The 22,127-nt window shown below is 35.4% G+C and overlaps 3 protein-coding genes across 3 annotated transcripts; all 3 read right to left on the reverse strand.

The window, feature by feature from the left end:
• Positions 1-1,737: 1,737 nt before the first annotated feature.
• Positions 1,738-4,018, reverse strand: LOC115996154. Its single transcript, XM_031235324.1, has 6 exons — positions 3,777-4,018; positions 3,216-3,339; positions 2,780-2,824; positions 2,396-2,698; positions 2,208-2,315; positions 1,738-2,121 (listed from the first exon to the last, which is right to left on the reverse strand). Exons 1-6 carry the CDS (start codon positions 4,016-4,018, stop codon positions 1,738-1,740), a joined length of 1,206 nt encoding a protein of 401 aa, XP_031091184.1.
• A 1,778-nt stretch (positions 4,019-5,796) lies between these two features.
• On the reverse strand, positions 5,797-7,665 carry LOC115996245. The gene has a single exon (XM_031235444.1). It carries the CDS (start codon positions 7,663-7,665, stop codon positions 5,797-5,799), a length of 1,869 nt encoding a protein of 622 aa, XP_031091304.1.
• Positions 7,666-20,919: 13,254 nt separating this feature from the next.
• On the reverse strand, positions 20,920-21,637 carry LOC116019958 (40S ribosomal protein S17-4-like). Its single transcript, XM_031260366.1, has one exon. The coding sequence runs from the start codon at positions 21,542-21,544 to the stop codon at positions 21,113-21,115; it is 432 nt and encodes a 143-aa protein (XP_031116226.1). The 5' UTR covers positions 21,545-21,637; the 3' UTR covers positions 20,920-21,112.
• Between the last annotated feature and the right edge of the window lie 490 nt (positions 21,638-22,127).

Below are 22,127 nucleotides of genomic sequence, written 5' to 3' on the forward strand. Positions count from 1 at the left end.
TTAATAAATATTGGATCTGATTCCTGGTTGGGTGTTATAGTTGTGTGCTTGACCGGTTTTTTTTTTTTCTCGCTACCAAATATTGTGTTCCTTTACATAAGACATATTCTCCTATATTTTTAAGATTAATTTTTTTTTATATTTTAGCAGCATGTTGTGGCAGTCCACAATAAGAATATAAGTCATTTCATAAATGAAATTGTAGTTGGGATTTAAATAGAACATATCATTTTAATATAGCACTAAATTTTTTTTGCCAAGTCACTTGCTATTCCTTCCCTTTGTTCTTCTATTTTTTCTTTGTATTTGGGTTCAGGGGTAGTTACGGCTGTCGTGACGGGCTGGTTGTTCATCACAATAATGACACCGGTTGCCTCAGATTTTCATTTTTGTCCGTCTGGGCACATGATTTAATTTTTTAGGCACACATTATATCACTAATAATTGGCACACATTGTATATTTCCCTGTGCATATGGAATATAAGTACAATTTATGCAAAAATTAAAGTTCTTGCAAAAAAAAATAAAAAATGCATGTAGTTAAACATTACTCCGCACACGTTGTAGCCCAACCTAATAGTATCATCGTCATCCACCGTTATTCACGTTTTGCATAGTCATGCAACTATCTAATATTCATATTCATGTTTTCAACTTTTTACCACTATCAATAATTTATATTTACGTATCCTACAATTACCAGTACACTCGGTTTCGTAATCAATCTAACCTTTTTTAAAAATATATATATTTTTTAAACGTTTCATTAACTAATTCTATTATTATTCACGCTAGGCACACAACTCATACGTCACAGGCACACAATATTCAGTAAATATGCACACAATAGTTCATTGTCGGCTTTGTGTTTTGTTCGAACTCCATCCCTCCATCTTCATCCATTGCAGTGCTTTGGACTTGCGCTTCCATGGTCTCTATTTTATTATGATGTTAATAGTTAATACCATTGCATTTGATTTACTACCATATTTACTACTGCTATGCACGTCCATGTATGTTAATTATTTCCTTTCCCTAATTACAGTGCATAGTAAATTAGTAATGGACCACTGCTGGAAATCCCGCTATTTCCGTCCAACGAAAATTGGACGGACAATGGGGGTTATTGGTCGGTAATAAGGTTTCCGACCAACATTCCGACCAAAACGATGATCCGGAAAAATGAACATCGGTAATTCCGTCCAACATCATATGTTGGACGGAAATTCCGACTAACGGGACAAAGTTGGTAGGAATTTCCGAACGGTAAACCACCATTTGTAGAATGGGAATTTCCGTCCAATTTTGACATGTTGGACGGAAATTCCAAATGATCACCCACCATTTTAAGAATGGGAAATTCCGTCCAACTTTAATCTGTTGGACGGAAAGTCCTAGTGGTAACCCAATGAATTTAAGAAAGGGAAGTTCCGTCCACTTTTGACCCGTTGGACGGAAATTCCAACCAACCTGTTGGACGGAAATTGTGACCAACGATTGGAAGGAAATTTTTTATTTATATAAATTATTTTTATTATTTTGATCTTGCTATAATTTTATTTTACCTGTAATCAACACATTCTATATCATAAACAAAGTAATGTACACAATATCGAAATTCAAAACGAAAATATTTAAATATTAAAATTATTTACAACAAAAATATAGTATTGTGTGCATTTAAGCAGTGTACTATTGCCCTACACACCAAAAAAAAGTCATAAAACATGAAGTATTTAATCTTCATTAGAAGGAGCTTGTGTTTCACTGTTAAGCGAGCCGGAGTTATTCACGTTGAAAGAGCTTAAGAACTCGGGGTTTGCATTGAATTGTGCAAATATAACACCCATCTTTGATAGTTCTTCGCGGATAAACTTGTTTTCTTCCCGAAACATTTTGTTCTCTTCCCTCATTTCTTGAATTTCTGCCATCAAAGCTGCATTTGAAGATGATGCTCCAGCCTGAGATTTTGATTTCTTTGAAGCTTCAGAAAAATAGTGCTGCGTATCCGAACCAAAGCCATATACGTAGCCTCCCCTCTTTACACCACCGGTGGCCTCCAACCACAACTCTGCATCTGATGCTTCAGTCTGAGTCTGTCGTAGTTCATTCATGGTATCCTACAAAATAAAACACAAAACTTTCATCTCCTAAAATAATTCCATGTGGCACTTTTAATAGAAGTAATATTAGAAAGATTTATTACCACAACTTTTTGAGCTTTTGCACAAACATATGCTCCATCTCCATTTTTCCTTTTATGAGTGTGTTGATACAAGTCGGCAAGACTTGGATCTTTTCCAAGCTTTTCTTTCTATTCAAGAATAATAAAACGTATTTAGTATAATGTTATAATATAAGATAAACTATTTTAATAATTTTTTTCAAACTTACAAGTCTTCGGCGATGTTCAGTCATAGGAATATAACCACAACTATGAATCGATGCACCTAGTCCTCCAGAATTTGAATTTCTGTTACTCTTGTTTTTCTTCGAGAGCTTTTTGAAATCCTCACTCTCCCAAATGCGAACTAAGTCATCTAGCACATCATCAGCAATCCAATGTGGTTTGGTTTTGTTTTCATCAGCCAAGCGCACTCGGACCTCTCGCAGATGGTCTGTAAGGAGCTTTGCACCTTTTTTCTCAAAGATGCGGCGTATGGTATTCTCCTCTAGTGGATCCCATTTATAATCTTTCTATACTCATCAAAACAGTAAGTTAGCAAACACAATAACCTTTTTTTTTAATGCCAAAGCAAAGGTTGAAAGTCAATAAACCATGCACAGTTGAAGCATTCTGTTTAAGCATTCTGTTAAAGCATTCTATATGCAGCAAAATAAAGCAAAGGGTAAAAGGTAGCAATTTAAAATAAGCATTCTGTTAAAGCATTCTATATGCACCAAAATAAAGCAAAGGGTAAATGGCAGCAATTTAAAATAAGCATTCTGTTAAAGCATTCTAGATGCAGCAAAATAAAGCACTCTATATGCTAAATAAAAGGCAGCAATTTAAAATGAGCATTCTATATGTAGCAAAATAAAGCATTCTATATGCATTTCTGTTAGAGTAAGGATGAAAAGGGAGAGTTGAGAATTTCTATCACAATCTAATTAAGCATTTGTTATGCAAAAATTCAAAATAAAGAGAATTTAAAACATGTTTGACTTAATTTCATCACGTTTATAGTCTACTACTTGAGACATAAATGTTTACCTTAAACTCATTAAACCACACGTCCTTCAAATATTGAGGAGCGGCCTTAAATGATTTTATAGCCTGCGGGTATGCCTTTTGTATGCATTCAATGATCCTACGATGTGCTGAATGAGGCTCAAATCTGAATTATAATACAATGTTAAGTTTTATGGCATTTATAAAATATATGTGAAAATGAATGAGAAGAAGGCCAAGGCTGAAGAGAGAGCCATCTTTGAATACTGGAGGATGAGAGAAACTAAAATTAAAGAAAAGAAGACATAGGGAAATGAGCTTTTGCGTCGAAAAAGTTCATTGTGGATTGATGAGAAGGACCTGATGGTCAAGATACTTGATGCTTCCTGTAACCCCACTCCCCTCTGAATCCTTTTATAATCAGTTGCTTATTTCATCAACTTAAAGAGTAGTTGGCCTATTGGTGCTACAGTACCAGAACTGCAATGTTTTAGTGTTTTAAAATTCCAAACATACAATGTAAATGCAGTTTTGGTATTCTTGTTTATTTGTCTATCACATGTAGTTTTGATAAAAAAAAAAGTGAAAATGAATAGTACTTACGCTTTTTCACTGATTGGGTGAATCAAAGTCCTGCGGTCATTTGGAATCGTCAGTGGAGTTGATGGCTCAGAAACCGGTTGAGAAGTATGCTCGGTCGCTGCTTCAGTAGTATGCTCACTCTCCCTTGAAGCTGAGGCAGTACGCTCAGAATCAGTATCCTCCAAATGCCTACTGACTTCATTACTTTGTGTTGTCCTTATGTGTGCATTTCCTTCTTCCGGGCCATTAATTAGTGCACGCATTGATGGCAGTTGTGACATGCCAAGCTGTGACTGAGTACTTGTGCATGTTTTACCTCTACCTCCTCTACTTTTTTTACGGTGAGACATCTATATAGCACCACAATGTGAGATAATCAAATGAAGTTCAAAACACATATCTCACAAACATAATAAAATAATTCAATTTAACAATTAAACATCAAAACTCATAGCCACGAATATTAAAAATTTATTTTAAAATTGCAATCTCAAGCAATTATAAAGTCAAAGAAACAGTTGGCAAGTTTTGAACCAACGAGTATGTGCTAGGAACATGATTAAAGGGGACATGTTTTATGCTTGTATCTATATTGGAGAAGCAAATGAGAGTTATGAATCCAAATGCCCAGTCCACTATATAGTGATGGCAATAGATATACTGCATTCCAATACTCCCCAACACAATTAGATAGTAATAGAGGACTAAATAAGAGCTTAGTTCTACCAGTTAGCTAATGTACCGTCAAGAGATGAGAGAAATGCAGAATTTGAACCCAAAAAAAATATTATAAGAATTAGAAATATCTCATAAAATTGGGTCTAAGTAATAATTAGATGGACCATCAAATTTTGATGTTTATTTGTGCAATGCCATCCACTTATTTTATTGTAGACCATTCACCAGTAACTGCATTGTTTAAGTCAGCCATTAGTTGCATGCCTAAATCAAAGCAAAATCACACACTTTTCTTGTTTACTTTACTGTATTTGGTGTCTCACATTCATTCCCCTAAACTATATACACAATTAACTTCCAAAGATGTTCACACAACAACCAAAAATTTCAATCTAAAAAAATGGATAGAAAAAAGATAGAAACAATGAGGGTAAAGCAGCTAGTGATGGTTACTGTGCTGCTGCATTACCTTTGCCCAGGTGTTGTGTCAGACGACATAATTCTTATTCCAGCTAGTAAGGATGAAGTGAACATATTAAGGTGTGCAAGGAAGGAAAGGGAGAATTCAAAACCATCTCTATAGTAACATGCATAGCAGGCAATCTACATAACATTTGACATTTTAAGCTTATAAAACTTTGTGGCTCTAACAGAGTGAAATTGGTTGAACATCTTCACAGTTAAGTAATATATATTGATGAGATGTGAATCGCTCTTTGGAGTCCAAATATCTTTGACTTTTTGCGCCCATTGGACGACCTGGTCGATTGAAAATTGATAAAGTTGTAGGTAGATTTGGGTCTCAATTCCACCATCATTCAAATTTCGACCGATATGTGTCCTCTTACTCTGTACATGATCTTCAAAGTAAAATGAAGCGAAATGTGTTGTTTCTTCAATCAAGTATGCATCACATATTGACCCTTCAACATATCTCTTATTCTTCATTTTAGATTTGAGATGGTTAATGAACCTTTCAAATGGATACATCCAGCGATATTGGACCGGTCCACCTAAACGTGCTTCATCCGCCAAATGTATAGGCAAGTGCTCCATGCAATCAAACATCGCCGGTGGAAAAATACGCTCTAACTTGCAAAGTATAAGGACAATAGAAGTTTTCATTTCATTCAACGTGTCGACGTTGAGATTTGTTGAGCATAGGTTTCGAAAAAAAGTGCTTAACTCAACTAAAGCCTTCCAGTGATATTTTGGTAAAAAGAAAAAGGCAATTGGCAAAAGACACTGCATAAAAATATGGCAATCATGACTTTTCATCCCACATAATTTTGAACACGTTGAATCAACACAGTTGCTTATGTTTGAAGAAAATCCATCAGGTAATTTTAGAATTTTTAACCATTCATAAACAGCAATTTGATGATCTCGGCTCAAACTGTAGCGCCTTTGGCATAAGATATCGCCCATTATGTTCCACCAATTCTAACCGTGGCCTGGAACATAAATCCTTTATATCCAAGCGAGCAGCAGGTGAGTCTTTGTTTTTCCTTGTTCCTTTAACATCCATAACTGTGTAGAAGATGTTATCAAACACATTCTTCTCTATATGCATTACGTCCAGGTTATGACGAAGGATGTTATCTTTCCAATATGGTAAATCCCAAAAGATACTTCTTTTCTTCCAATTATGTGAACATCCAAACCCTTCAAGTCGACCGATTGGGCCATCAGTAATCTTTGGAAACATCAGCACAGTAGCCAACAATTCTTCACCTGTCCAAATCCTCGGGGGTCTTGACTTCTCTACCCTTTGTTTGATGAAAGAATCACGATTTTTTCTAAAGGGGTGATCCATTGGAAGAAATTGTCGATGACAATCAAACCAACATGTCTTACGCCCATTCTTTAAATAAAAAGATTTAGTACAATGATTGCAATAAGGACATGCTAGTTTTCCTGCGGTTTGCCATCCAGATAACATACCATAAGCAGGAAAGTCATTAATGGTCCACATCAACATAGCTCGCATCATAAAGTTTTGCTTTAACGAGACATCATAAGTTAACACTCCTGTCTCCCATAACAATTGAAGCTCATCAATTAAAGGCTGTAGATACACATCAATGTTGGCCTTTGGGTTGTGCTGCCCAGGAATAATACAAGTTAAAAATGTATATGGGGGAGTCATACACATTGAAGGTGGAAGATTATATGGAACAACCATAACTGGCCAACAAGAATATGATTTAGCATTTAAACCAAATGGAGAAAAGCCATCAGCACACAAACCTAGTCTGACATTCCGAGGATCTGCTGCAAAGTCAGGATATTGGCTATCAAAGTGTTTCCATGCCTCACCATCAGAAGGATGACACATAACACCTGGTTGGCGGCGATTTTCATAATGCCACCGCATATGCTCAGCAGAACTAGGTGAGGCATACAATCGCTGCAATCTAGGAATGAGAGGCAAATAATACATCATTTTATTGGGCACTTCTTTCCCACGAGTACTAGTAGGTGGACTTGGTTTAAAACGAGGCTCACCACAAAACTTGCACTGCCTGTCATTGATATTAGACTTATAGTATAACATGCAGCTATTAACACAACAATCAATCTTCTCATGAGCAAGACCAAGCTTTGAAATCAATTTCCCTGAATCGTAATACCTAGATGGTACACGATTATCTGGACCCATTATATGCTTATTGTACTCAAATATTTGATCCATTGCTAGCTGCGGAATGTTAAATGTTGCCTTTATATTCATCATCTTCAGCGCATATGACAACTCTGTTTCCTCAGCACAAGTAGGGGATAAAGGTTGCCTAGCAGTGCTTAATAAATCATAAAAGTTTTGTGCACTTGTATGTGGATCTTCTTCTTGGTTATATTGCACATTAAATGGAATAAATGATGAACCACCTACATCAAACACCAACGTTTCATATTGATTGTTTTCATTACGTGTCTCTAGAAATTGTTCATTTACTGTGGGGACAGGTTCACCGTGACACGTCCATACCCAATAACATGGTTCAAATCCTTTCCTATACAAGTGAACACGGACTTCATCAGCAGATAGGTGTACTCTATTCTTGCATTTACTACATGGACATCTAATTGTATTTGTCGACTCGTATACTGGAAGTGTGCATGCATAATTAACAAATTCCTCAACACCAGCTAAAAACTCATCAGTGTATCCTCTCTTTCCGGGCAACAATCGATTATACATCCATTTTCGATATTCTGGTATACTATCCATATATACCTAGTATAAAAATACAAATATCTCAAAATCACAAAAATTATATATATATATATATATATATATATATATATATATGTATATATATATATATATAAATATGGACACCTAATATACATTACGTCATGTACATTATATATTAATATATTAATTTATAATATGCACACCTATAATATGATAATACGTGTGAGTAAATACATAAATAAATAAACAAATCATTACAGTAGATACATATATATCATACATGCGTGTGAATAAATAAATAAATAAATAAATAAATATATATATGTATATATATATATATATATATATATATATATATATATATATATATATATATATGTAGTATGTCCATATACACAGTACAAATAAATACAAACACAAATTAAAAGCTATTATTTTTAACTCATACCTGGATTTGAAATATACTTTGTCAAAAATCACTTTATATGTTGTTACCCATACTAATTTGAACAAAGGAACAAATTTTACAGTAGAGAAGAGAGTAAAAAGAGAAGGAAGTTGAAGAAAATGAGCTGAAATACGCAGTAGGTGGTTAAATATTCAAATTTCCGTCCAACAATGTTGTTGGACGGTAATTAATAATACCTACCAATTTCCGTTTCACCTACCAGTCAATTTGGTTTTCCGTCCAACACTCACGCGTTAGACAGAAATTCCGTCCAACATTTAGTGTTGGTCGGCACTTCCGTCCAACGAGTGACTGTTGGACGGAATTTCCGTCCAATCCTATTTACGATGGAAAGTTGTGATTTTTTTTAAATTACCGACCAATATTATTGTTGGACGGAACTGTTGGACGGAAATAGCGAAATTTCCAGCAGTGGACTAATTTGTCCTTCGTCTTAAAATCTGACCTGATCGTGGTGAATAATCACATTTAATCTCAACCATTTATTACATTCATATGGATGGTTATGATGGGTATGTATATATATATATATATAGAGAGAGAGAGAGAGAGCGCAGAAGGGGCTCCTGTACATTATGTTCCTTAGGTGAGAAATAAGATGTAATTATAGCCATAGGTCTAATTCAATCCAGCGCACGATATTGCCTACTGATTTTTAAAACACGCGCAAAATTAAGGGTACAATTGTAATTACTTCAAATTATTTTTCATAGTTACTTGTAGTGCATAATTTTCACTTGTGTAGTGCACATTTTTGTGACTAGTAGTGCATATTTTTGTGCCTAGTAGTGCACATTTTTATACCTAACAGTGCATGTTTTCTGTTTTAGAGTTCATGCTATTAACCATCTAACATGATAGTTTTATGCTCTGTAGTGCATGTTTTTGTGTCCTACAGAGCAAAAGTTCATTCCTACCAGTGCACATTCTTATGGTTAATCAAATAAAATTGCACAAAACACACTATTTTTTCATAAATACTTGTAGTGCATAATTTTCAATCGTATAGTGCAAATATTTGTGCCTAGTAGTGCACATTTTCTCAACTAACAATGCACGTTGTTCAATCGTAGAGTTCAGGCTATCATCCATCTTTTAGGTTAGTTTTATGTTCTGTAGTGCATGTTTTTGTGCTATACAAAGCAAAAGTTTGTGCCTACCAGTGCACATTCTTATGGTTAATAAAAATGCACAAACTACACTATTTTTTCACAAATACTTGCAGTGCATGATTTTTAACCGTATAGTGCAACTTTTTGTGCCTAATAATGCACATTTTCTTAACTAACAGTGCACATTGTTTAGTCGTAGAGTTCAGGCTATCATCCATCTTTTAGGTTGGTTTTATGCTCTGTAGTGCATGTTTTTGTGCTATACAGAGCAAAAATTTATGCCTACCAGTGCGCATTCTTATGGTCAATCAAATAAAAATGCACAAATCACACTATTTTTTCATAAATACTTGTAGTGCAAAATTTTCAACCATATAGTGCAACTTTTTGCACCTAGTAGTGCATATTTTCTCAACTAACAGTGCACGTTATTCAGTCGTAGAATTCATCGACTTCACTTCGTTTTCTTCGTCGGAAAGTAGCTTGTTCAAGACGAAACGTAGAAGTGATAGACACTGTCAAAGCTTTGCTGTATCGTCGTCTTCGTTGTCTTCGCCTAAAATTTGCTCGTTGAATTCATTGCCTTCGTCGACTTCACTTCGTCTTCTTCGCAGGAGATTAGCTTGCTCAAGAGGAAACAGAGAAGAGGGAAAGGTTAGTGGAAAGGCTACGAACGATTTTGCCTAAGAACGTTAATCTTACTATAGATCATTTAATGCGCAAAATTTAAATCCAAGGGTTGAGATCATGCATCAAAATTAAATCCAATGGTCTATATTTCATCATATTTCTAACCTAAGGGACTAATTTCACAAGATCCCTTACCTCTCTCTCTCTATATATATATATATATATATATATATATATATATATATATATAGTAGAGTTCAAATGTGGTCTCCTCCTTAGGTGCGACCGTGCGACTATTTTGCAGCCATTAGATTACAACAACTCAGCAAATAAACACTCAATATATATGTGTTAAAAACTTAAAATACACATCATTCGACATACTAAAATGCACCCGAGGACATATTAAAAACAACATTCTACATTATAACCAAATGCCCCTATCATTTAAAATGCATCAACTTACGTAATAAAACACATCATTTTACGTATTAAAATGCACCACACCGTGTCTCATGCCAGATTATAAACATGCACTATTACACATATAAGAAAACACGTGCTAAAATATGCACCATTCTACGTATTAAAATGCACCACAACGTGAGTTAAAATGCAAAATTCCATTTATTGAAAATCTTCATCCCAGATTATAAACATGCACTATTAAACTTATTAAAAACATGTGTTAATATACACACCATTCTACGATTTAAATGCACCAGAGAACGGATTAAAACACAACATTTCACAACACAGTTAAATGTACCAACATACGTAATAAAACACACCACAACATGTATTAGAATGCACAACACCATGTACTAAAACGCACCACAACGCAATATAGATACTAAAATTACCATAACACCCTCCACTTAACATACGTGAATTGCAATTTCCTAAACACTAAGATAATACTGCCACCGTTAGATTAATCGAATCCGATGACAAAAATGCAGCCACACGATCGCATGGGAGCTCTAGGTCACATATGAACCAAAATATATGTGTGTGTGTGTGTAGAGAGAGAGATAGAATAATTATTATTATTATTACTATTAAAAGATACATATTTATATTAAAGAGTTAATTAAAGACAATTCAGACGTAAACAAAGATACACGTGCGTATGTATGCTAAATAATAATAATAATAATAATAATAATAATAATAAAAAAAGGGAAAAGGGCCAAATAAACTCCTAAACATTACCTGAAAAGTGAATTAGGCCATAAACATTTAAAAAGTATAATTAGGCCCTTTAACATGTTAAATTTGGACAAAGAAGTCCAAAAACTGGTAATTAACCTGCTATTACAGGTCATTCCCATCTCAAGTGAAAGTCCAGCGACCGGCGACAGCCTAGCAGTCGTCGGTTGCGTTCTCCGGCGGAACCACGGCAAAGTGGCTCCATTGAAGGCGACCAGAACTCTGGTCGTTCTGGTCGCCCACCTCTGGTGAAAGGCGACCAAATTTGGCCACCTTTCGCCGGAGTATGGCGATCAGTGATAGTGTCGGTCGCGGATTTTCCCCTGAACAGTAAATGACTTGCAATAGCAAGTCATTTATAGGTTTTTTGGCTTCTTTATCCCAATTTAACATGCTAAAGGGTCTAATTGCATTTTTCAAATGTTTAGGAGCCTAATTGACTTTTTAGGTAATGTTTAGGAGCTTATTTGACCCTTCTCGCTAATAATAGTAATAGTAATAGTAATAGTAATAGTAATAGTAATAATAATAATAATAATAATAATAATAATATTATTATTATTATTATTATTATTATTATTATTATTATTATTATTATTAATGAATATATACACACACAAAATCCTAATCATATGAAAACCACTCTCCAGGTGAGAACTTGTGAACAAATCCAAACCATTACTCTGCAAGGTCTAATAGATAGGAAGTCAAGTAAGAAATGAGTGGGCCAATTTAAAAACTATTACAAATTTTTAAAATGAGTAAATCCATTTTCATAAATTTTACTATGTATAAAGTTTTGTTTATTTTCAACCGTTAGATCTACTAGATCTATGGTTTGGATTTGTCCACAAGTTCTCATTTAGAGCACGGTTTTCACCTGATTATGGACATATATATATATATATATATATATATATATCATTCGGAAATATTATTCCCAAGAAAAAGTTGTCTTTATCAAAAACAAATAATGGAATATGTCCATTCCATTTCTAACCTATTTTATGAACCAAATATGTTGTAAGCTAAGTGTATTATTTTCGCACTTTCTCAACCTATTGAAGCATAAAGAGTCAATATCGCATCCGTTGAGACTCGATCTCATGACTTCCGATTTGAAAAATTCACTACATGTCACTCCACTACAATAATTTGACTTATAAACACTAATACAATTTCCAAATTTAAATTCTCCTCCATGTCAATTAGTGGTGCAGCTCTAGGTGGCACTTAGCAGTTGGGAGTACCTCCACTACAATAATTTGACTTATAAACACTAATACAATTTCCAAATTTAAATTCTCCTCCATGTCAATTAGTGGTGCAGCTCTAGGTGGCACTTAGCAGTTGGGAGTACCTCCACTACAATAATTTGACTTATAAACACTAATACAATTTCCAAATTTAAATTCTCCTCCATGTCAATTAGTGGTGCAGCTCTAGGTGGCACTTAGCAGTTGGGAGTACCTCCACTACAATAATTTGACTTATAAACACTAATACAATTTCCAAATTTAAATTCTCCTCCATGTCAATTAGTGGTGCAGCTCTAGGTGGCACTTAGCAGTTGGGAGTACCTCCACTACAATAATTTGACTTATAAACACTAATACAATTTCCAAATTTAAATTCTCCTCCATGTCAATTAGTGGTGCAGCTCTAGGTGGCACTTAGCAGTTGGGAGTACCTCCACTACAATAATTTGACTTATAAACACTAATACAATTTCCAAATTTAAATTCTCCTCCATGTCAATTAGTGGTGCAGCTCTAGGTGGCACTTAGCAGTTGGGAGTACCTCCACTACAATAATTTGACTTATAAACACTAATACAATTTCCAAATTTAAATTCTCCTCCATGTCAATTAGTGGTGCAGCTCTAGGTGGCACTTAGCAGTTGGGAGTACCTCCACTACAATAATTTGACTTATAAACACTAATACAATTTCCAAATTTAAATTCTCCTCCATGTCAATTAGTGGTGCAGCTCTAGGTGGCACTTAGCAGTTGGGAGTACCTCCACTACAATAATTTGACTTATAAACACTAATACAATTTCCAAATTTAAATTCTCCTCCATGTCAATTAGTGGTGCAGCTCTAGGTGGCACTTAGCAGTTGGGAGTACCTCCACTACAATAATTTGACTTATAAACACTAATACAATTTCCAAATTTAAATTCTCCTCCATGTCAATTAGTGGTGCAGCTCTAGGTGGCACTTAGTCCTCCATGTCAATTAGTGGTGCAGCTCTAGGTGGCACTTAGCAGTTGGGAGTACCTCCTGGTGCAGCTCTAGGTGGCACTTAGCAGTTGGGAGTACCTCCCTGGTCCCTACTCGAGTTGAGCTTTGCATGTTGTAACTGGGTATGCGTTGGGCTATTTGGGCAATTGGCTGTCTTCCCTTTGTCATGGAGCCATATATATATTCCAATCACATATTATTTCAATTTTGCAATTTTGCAATTTTGCAACTCTGCTAGTTATGCTACATACTTTCATCAACTAATTTATGCATTAATGATTTAATGGAGTGTAACCTGGCAAATTATACAGCTGTGTTTATTTTAAAGAATTTTCTAATGGGTATTTTATTTATCTATTACTTTATGTTGATGATATGTTCATTGCTTCTCCTGACATATCTCTTGTTAATAAGTTGAAGTCTCAACTAAGCAATGAGTTTGAGATGAAAGACCTTGGTGCAACAAAGAAGATTCTTGGCATGGAGATACACAGGAATGACCAAGCTGGAAAACTTTATATATCCTAGAAAGGCAAAAACTTGTGTGAGACCGTCTCACCGTGAGATGTATCGGATCGGGTCAGTTCAAGATGTAAATGTAATATACTTATATGCACAAATGTCATAATTATATGCTCAAATGTAATACTAATCAAGAATAAAATTTTTGTTACTTATAAGGGTAAATGTAATACTTTTAAGGGAAAATACAATACTTTTACATTTCGATTTAAAAGTGTTACATTTTTCCTCAAAAGTATTATATTTTCCCTTATAAGTGAGGGACACTTGTCGACATTACTTATTATGAAAAATGTATTACTTTTTCTCTTATAAGTAACAAAAATTGTATTCTTGATTAGTATTATATTTGAACATATAAGTATGACATTTGCATGTTGCTTCGACCCTACTCGTCTCACAAATAAGGATCCGTGAGACAGTCTCACAGAAGTGTGACCCTCCTAGAAAAAGTATGTTGATAAGGTGTTTGATCGATTTAATATGTCGAATTGTAAACTTGTGTATACTCCATTTGGGGCACATTTTAAGTTGTCTTCTGAATTATGCCGATGCGGCTTATATGAAAAGGGTTCCTTAGTCAAGTGTTGTTGAAAGTCTTATGTATGCTATGGTATATACACTAGACCTAATCTGACTTATGCTGTAAGTGTTGTGAGCCCATATATACCGTTAAATGGATTGTACAGTACTTGAAGGGTACTTATTCTTTTGGCTTGATTTTTTTATCGGAATTCTTCTGTAATCACTACTACAGAAATAACATATAACGTCGGTTATTTCAAAATCGATGTTAAATGTCAATAAAATAAATAAAAAATAATATATATTATTTTTACGTAAGTTATTTCAATAAACGACGTTATATGCTTAACTTTTTTTTTTTTAAATTGAGAATTTAACGTCGGTTCTAGTAAAAACCGTTATTATATACTCAGGATTTAAAAATTAAATACAAAATTTTACATATAACGACGTTATATGTTAATTTTTTTTAAAAGAATTTTGTTATATTTTTAATTTAAGAAAATAAATTTTTAGCATATAACGTCAGTTCCTACAGGGAACCGTATGAACCGACGTTATAACGTTATATGCTTATTAATTACAAAAAATGTTATATACGTATAATCAGTGGCGGATCCAGAAAAATGTCTCAGTGGGGGCGAAAACATAAAAGAGATAACACCAAGTTGCTCCCTTATATAGAAGGTTGTGGGTTTGAGCCTCAACGATATTGATTCTTTGTGCTTCAATAAGTTGAGAAAGTAGTAATGAACATATATTGCATTGTAATATAACGGTATTAAAAAATTGAAACACTTAAAAAGGAATATAGTCATAAATATTGTTGGATATAGACAAAAATTAAAACACATCAAAACTTTATACAAATATTAATAACAATATATGAAACACAATTAAGTTGATAAACTAATTCAAATAAAAAACATATTATAAATTACACATCTCATTATTAATTTATAAAAGCTTTATATATATATATTTGAAAAAGCTACAAACAACAAGGAATGAAAAACGTGCTGCTGGATTCGGCACCATCCAACTCTGCTAAGTACTCAATTGATTACTTGTATATATGTTTTTATATATTTATATCTAAATATGTACTATACATACATACATATATATATATATATATATAGAGTTAATTCCACCAATGGTCCTCTGACTATGTTGATTTTCCAAAATTAGTCCCCGACTTTTAATTTGGACAATTTAGGTCCCTTGACTTTCCAATTCTTTCCAATGTTGGTCCTTTCGTCAAATTTTGGTCAAGTTGAGGTCAAATGAAGGGGTAAAATTATCCGTTCACATGTTTAATGTATTATTACTCGTATTTCTTATGTCCTATACGTTGTATATATGAATATAATCTCAGTCGAAGTCTAAATCGGAACCATTAATCTCAGTCAAAGTCTCTTCGACTGAGATTATATTCATATATATAGCGTATAGCACAGAAGAAATACGAGTAATAATACACTATACAGGTGAACGGACAATTTTACCGCTTCATTTTACCTCAACTAAATCAAAATTTGACTAAAGGACCGACATTGGAAAGAATTTGAAAGTCAAGGGACTTAAATTGTCCAAATTAAAAGTCAATGACTAATTTTGGAAAATCAACATAGTCGGAGGACCATTGCTGGAATTAACTCTATATATATATATATATATATAAGGCTATATGGGGGTGGGGTGAGTGGGGGCAACTGCCCCGCCCCCATGCTGGATCCGCTAGTGATACAGACTACACGCGGCTTCCGTCGATGTCTAGGGAATTCGACTACTCTACGACTAAACTCATTTGTTCTTGACGAATCACATATGACAGTAGATTAGAGCATATCAGAGTAGGGAATTCGACTACTCTACGACTAAACTCATTTGTTCTTGACGAATCACATATGACAGTAGATTAGAGCATATCAGAGTTGGGATCAGAGCATATCAAAGCTAGGATCAGAGCATATAAGACCAAACTCGTCGTGAGACTCTGGAGATGAAGTTTTACGCGAACTAAGTGCATTGCTTATGCTCTTCTACCACCTTCATGCTAAAGTTAGTATCTTTCATAGAACAAACCCAAATCCCAAAGCCTAAATCCTAACTCGTAACCCCTAACCCTAAACCCTAAAACCTACCATAATCCTAATCGCAAACCCTAAATCAAGCCCTAAATGTTAAATCCTAAACACCATACCTTAACCTCTATCCCTAAACCATAACCTTAAACCTTAACCTAAACCCTAACCCTAAACCAACCCTATTGTTAATGAACAAGAGAATACTATATTGCAGCTTGATGATGTGCGAAGGCTTGATAACATTAATGAATTGCTGCTTGCTGAGGTTAAAAGGCGTAATGACATGAATGAGAGCATTAAGAAGGCTAAAAATGAAGCAATTCAAAAAAGAGATCAGCAGATTTATCGACTTGAATGCGAACTTTTCAACATTTGCACTTTTTTTTAGGGTTATAGGAAGGCATTGAAAGAAACCAACAAGGTAGTCACTGAATATAGGTCGCGTGCTCCGCTCAATGAGGAACCAATTTACGATGATGCTGGGCATGATGGTCTTGTGTTGCGTAAGGAGCCTAGCAAGGGACAACATGAAGAGGGTTTGTGAGACTGAGAAGGTACAACATGAAAGCAGCAGGCTATTTACTGAGGAGCCTGCCAATGTGGAAGAAGTCAAGGAAGTTGAAGACGGTGCTGGTGAGAGTGATGCGAAAGTTGGAGGTGTGGCTGAGGGTCAAGAAGAAGGGAGTCTGATCAAAGAGCAAAATGTTGAGCTGACATTGGGCCAAGATGTCCAGGAGATGGAAATGGGCTAGGATGTTCAGGAGATAAAAGAAGGTATAAATGATGTGCTAAAGCTTGATAACATGATTGAGATCACTATCAAGACTAAAAATGAAGAAATTGAAAATAGAGGTCAGCAGATTAATCATCTTGGAAATGAACTTGTCAGGATTTGCAATATTTTTAAGGTTTGTAGGAAGGAATTGAAAGATACCCAAAAGGCATTTGCTGAATATAGGTTGCGTGCTGAACAGTGGCGGATCCAGAAAAATGTTCCAGTGGGGGCGGCTTTAGGGTTTGGGTTAGGGGTTACGTGTTAGGATTTAGGGTTTGTTCTCTGAAAGATACTAACTTTAGCATGAAGGGGGTACAGAAGAGCATAAGCAATGCACTTAGTTCGCGTAAAACTTCATCTCCAGAGTCTCACGACGAGTTTGGTCTTATATGCTCTGATCGTAGCTCTGATATGCTCTGATCCCAACTCTGATATGCTAATATCAACTGTCATATGTGATTCGTCAGAACAAATGAGTTTAGTCGTAGAGTAGTCGAATTCCCTAGACATCGACGGAAGCCGCGTGTAGTCAGTATCACTAGGGGATCCAGCAGTGGGGGCAGCGGCCCCCACTCACCCATCCCCATATAGCGCTTATATATATATATATGTACAGTACATATTTAGATATAAATATATAAAAACATATATATAAGTAACCAATTGAGTACTTAGCAAAGTTGGATGGTGCGTGTTTTTGTTAAAATATGGTGAGGGTTCGAATCCAGCACTTGGTGTGTGAATTGTGTGCGTGGGTTATGTTTAAGGTGCGTGATATTTTGCTTTTGCTTAAAGTGCAAAACACAACCAATATTCTTAAACACAATAAGTGCAAAACACAACCACAATATTCTTAAACACAATAAGTGCAAAACACAACCAATATTCTTTATGTTAATCCAACTTAAGATTCGTAGATTAGAAGCTTAAGGTGCATCAGTTTAGAATTTTTTTTTTTTCTTTAAACTTGATCACCACACGAGAGCCATTCCCTATATATATATATATTTTTTAAAAGCTTAAGGTGCATCAGTTTAGAATTTTTTTTTTCTTTAAACTTGATCACCACACGAGAGCCATTCCCTATATATATATATTTTTTTTTTAAACTTGATCACCACACGAGAGCCATTCCCTATATATATACTCCGTCCCTATATATATATAGCCCGCATATGACATTTCCAAGTTTTTTGTTTCCCATTTTCTCGTTTCATGCTACATAGGTTAATTTTTTGTTTCCCATTTTCTCGTTTCATGCTACATAGGTTAAAATGTTGTTTCCCATTTTCTCGTTTCATGCTACATAGGTTAAAATGTTAGGTGCATCAGTTTAGAATTTTTTTTTTTTTTTTAAACTTGATCACCACACGAGAGCCATTCCTATATATATACTCCGTCCCTATATATATATAGCCCGCATATGACATTTCCAAGTTTTTTGTTTCCCATTTTCTCGTTTCATGCTACATAGGTTAATTTTTTGTTTCCCATTTTCTCGTTTCATGCTACATAGGTTAAAATGTTGTTTCCCATTTTCTCGTTTCATGCTACATAGGTTAAAATGTTAGGTGCATCAGTTTAGAATTTTTTTTTTTTTTTTAAACTTGATCACCACACGAGAGCCATTCCTATATATATACTCCGTCCCTATATATATATAGCCCGCATATGACATTTCCAAGTTTTTTGTTTCCCATTTTCTCGTTTCATGCTACATAGGTTAATTTTTTGTTTCCCATTTTCTCGTTTCATGCTACATAGGTTAAAATGTTGTTTCCCATTTTCTCGTTTCATGCTACATAGGTTAAAATGTACTAACTCCGTCCCATGTTTGTCTGGTTCAGTTAACGAGGCTTAGTTGAAATTATTTTTAATTTAATTTTTCATAATATTAAGTTTAGTATTAGTATATAAAATTTATATATTTAGAAACTACATTAAAAGTACTATTAAACACAAAAAATCAAATTTAAAAATAATTAAAATTATTAAAAGAAATAAGCAATAAAGAAAGAGTTGATTTGACCAATAAATAGTAAACATGTCAGGTAAAATGGAACGAGTAATATATAGACAATATAGCACAGTTTCCCAGAAGACTAATTCACCCTTTTGTAATGGATAAAGTTATTTGCACCAAATCATTAGACAATTTAGCACAATTTCCAGAAGACTTATTCATCCTTTTGTAATGGATAAAGTTATTTGCACCAAATAACTGGACAATGCTTGGTACGGTAGTTTTATCGGAACCAAGTACACCATAAATCGGGTACAAAATATATAACAAGATAAGAAAATGACAATATTATTACTGAGGCGTGAGTCCAAATAAAATATATACAAAGCCCAAGAGACCGGCCCAAGAATGGCGACCTGGGCAACCAGGCACGCCACCACACTCCGAGGGCACCTTGGCCACGGGTGAGGTCGCCAAGCGTCGGGTGCCGCCGGAGCCTTGGCTGGGTGAGGTCACCGGTAGCGGTCGCGCCCTCCGGCGACACCCGACACTTGGCACCACCCCGTGCCGTCCTGCCTTGCACTGCTTTGCATCCCACCTTGCACCCGTCTCTCTTGAGCATTGCCTTGCAATCCCTTGCATCCCACCTTACACCCCACTCTTGGGACGAGGCCTCCCTCCACTCTAATTAAAATTAGTTAAATAACAAGCCCAATCCCCAATAACCCCATCCATGCTATTTACCAAATCTTGAACCATGAATTCATGGAGAGATGTAACATTTGGCTTAAATATGCCAATTTTTGCAAAGACTTGTGGCAACATATTTGGTGCAAACGCATTTTCCTTTTGTGATTGAGGTTTTATAGTGCTAAACCTAGCCACTAGCTACAAAGGCAACAAAAGGAACAAAGCCCATACATCAATCTTTCAGTACTGGATAATGGAGACGGGAGACCCATAAGATTGTATGAATTAAGCAATGTTAGCATCAAACTGCAATCCTTTTTGAAGATACTCAAAGCTATTATCAGAGCAAAAGCTTGAAGAACTTAAACAACTACAAAAGGCTAGCACAGCTATCATCTGCTATCCAGACTATTGCCACTTTCACAACAATGACACATTATAATATAATAAAAAACAAATTCGTAGTAATAAAAAAGGACAAAAGGGTGCAAGGATAATAACAATTTACAAGTATCACAATTCCAAGGATAATAACAATTTACATGTATAACAACTTCAAGGATAAATTCAGCCTAAGAACCACTGTTAGTTATATCACATTTTCCAGTTATTTGAGATTCTTCGGAATGTTATATTACATAAAATATTGTTATTCTGACTTTTACAAAGGGAATTCCCAAACATTGTCTTTAGTTAATATCCAAGGGAACTCTATGTTATGTGAGATTCCTAAACTTACTTCGAAACTTACATCGAACCAAACACCCCTAAATGCAACACAAGACACCCATTATATGCAATGGCATTATAGTGACACAAAGAATCAAAGGGAAGTAGTCTAGCTAAACTAATTTAGTAAGTTCACAAAACCATTGCCTAAAACAAGTACACATTTTGGCTGTAATGAAGACCAAACACAAACAACTGAAGACAAAAGCCATGGCTTTAACCACAAATGTATATTATCTGTCTACTCACATTTCAAAGCATAAGATAGAATTCAGTATTCTCAGAAAAGTGGAAAACAGACATTAAAGATTAGGAACAGATAAATTATTACCCAACTTGAAATGAATAAAATGCATAGATAGGAGAAATAGCAAATCCAGGACTATAAACCAAAACTCAGCAAGTAATTGACAAAATCCGTAGAAAAAAGTATCCAAAATCGCGCAAGAATACTCGAAACTAATCATGAAAGTAGCATCAAGTCTACATTATACTAATCAGTATTCCAATTCATTTTTCAGTACCGTCTTCCGCCACGAAAGCCGCCGTAATTTCCGGCGGAGGCGATCATGACTGGCTGCTGCTCCTCCTTGAGGACAACTCCAGGAAGGTCACTCATGCCCATGGAAGCGAGCAGATCAATGGTCTCCCGGTCAACCTCAATGTGATCAACCTTGATTGCAGACTCGTCGGGGACAAAGTCCATGCGGCGCTCTCTCTCCTCCTCCTGGAGCTTGAGCGAGATGCCCCTAACGGGTCCCTTCTGGATCCGCTTCATTAGATGGGTGGAGAAGCCAGCGATCTTGTTGCGCAGGCGCTTGGAGGCGATGATGGCAACCTCTTCCAGGACCTTCTTGTTGGTGTGGAAGTCGAGGGTCATGCGCGAGTAGTAGCGCTCGATGACTTGGCGGGAGGATTTCTTCACTGTCTTCGTGCGTACGCGACCCATGGCTGCTTCTCCGGCGGCGAGGAGGAGGGCTGCGGCTTTTCGCTGGAGCAGAGGTGGTGGCTAGGCTAGGGTTAAGGACGATCCAGAGATTAGAAGAGAGCAGCATATATGTGCGTTCTGAATATTGGATTGGGCTGTTCTGCTGTAAAAATGATGCTGGCCCACAAGGCTTCATTTCAAATTTTCAATCATTATTAAATGGATAATTAGTCTATGCAACTGTGTGGATCATGGATCATCAATAAAAAGTACATTTTTAATTAGGGGTGTAAACGAATCCAATCAAGTCAAATACTTCAGTATTCTATTCGAATTAGATTATTTTGATGAGTATTCGAATTCGAATTCATTTAGTGTTCGAATCCTAAATTTCGATTCGACCAATTTATTCGAATATATTCGATTCGACTCGAATATTCGAATTCGAAATGACTATCTTAATTTTTTTTCTAAATTTTTCAATAAATTAAGATAAAATATAACAAAATTGCCCCGGTCGTGAAGAGGGCGACGTAGTTGGTGGAAGAGGCGAAGTTGGGAACTGCGGCTGCCGAATTGGGAAGACTGAAGGGTGAAGCACCGA

This window comes from Ipomoea triloba, chromosome 1 (genome assembly GCF_003576645.1).
Source record: "Ipomoea triloba cultivar NCNSP0323 chromosome 1, ASM357664v1".
Classification (NCBI taxonomy): domain Eukaryota; kingdom Viridiplantae; phylum Streptophyta; class Magnoliopsida; order Solanales; family Convolvulaceae; genus Ipomoea; species Ipomoea triloba.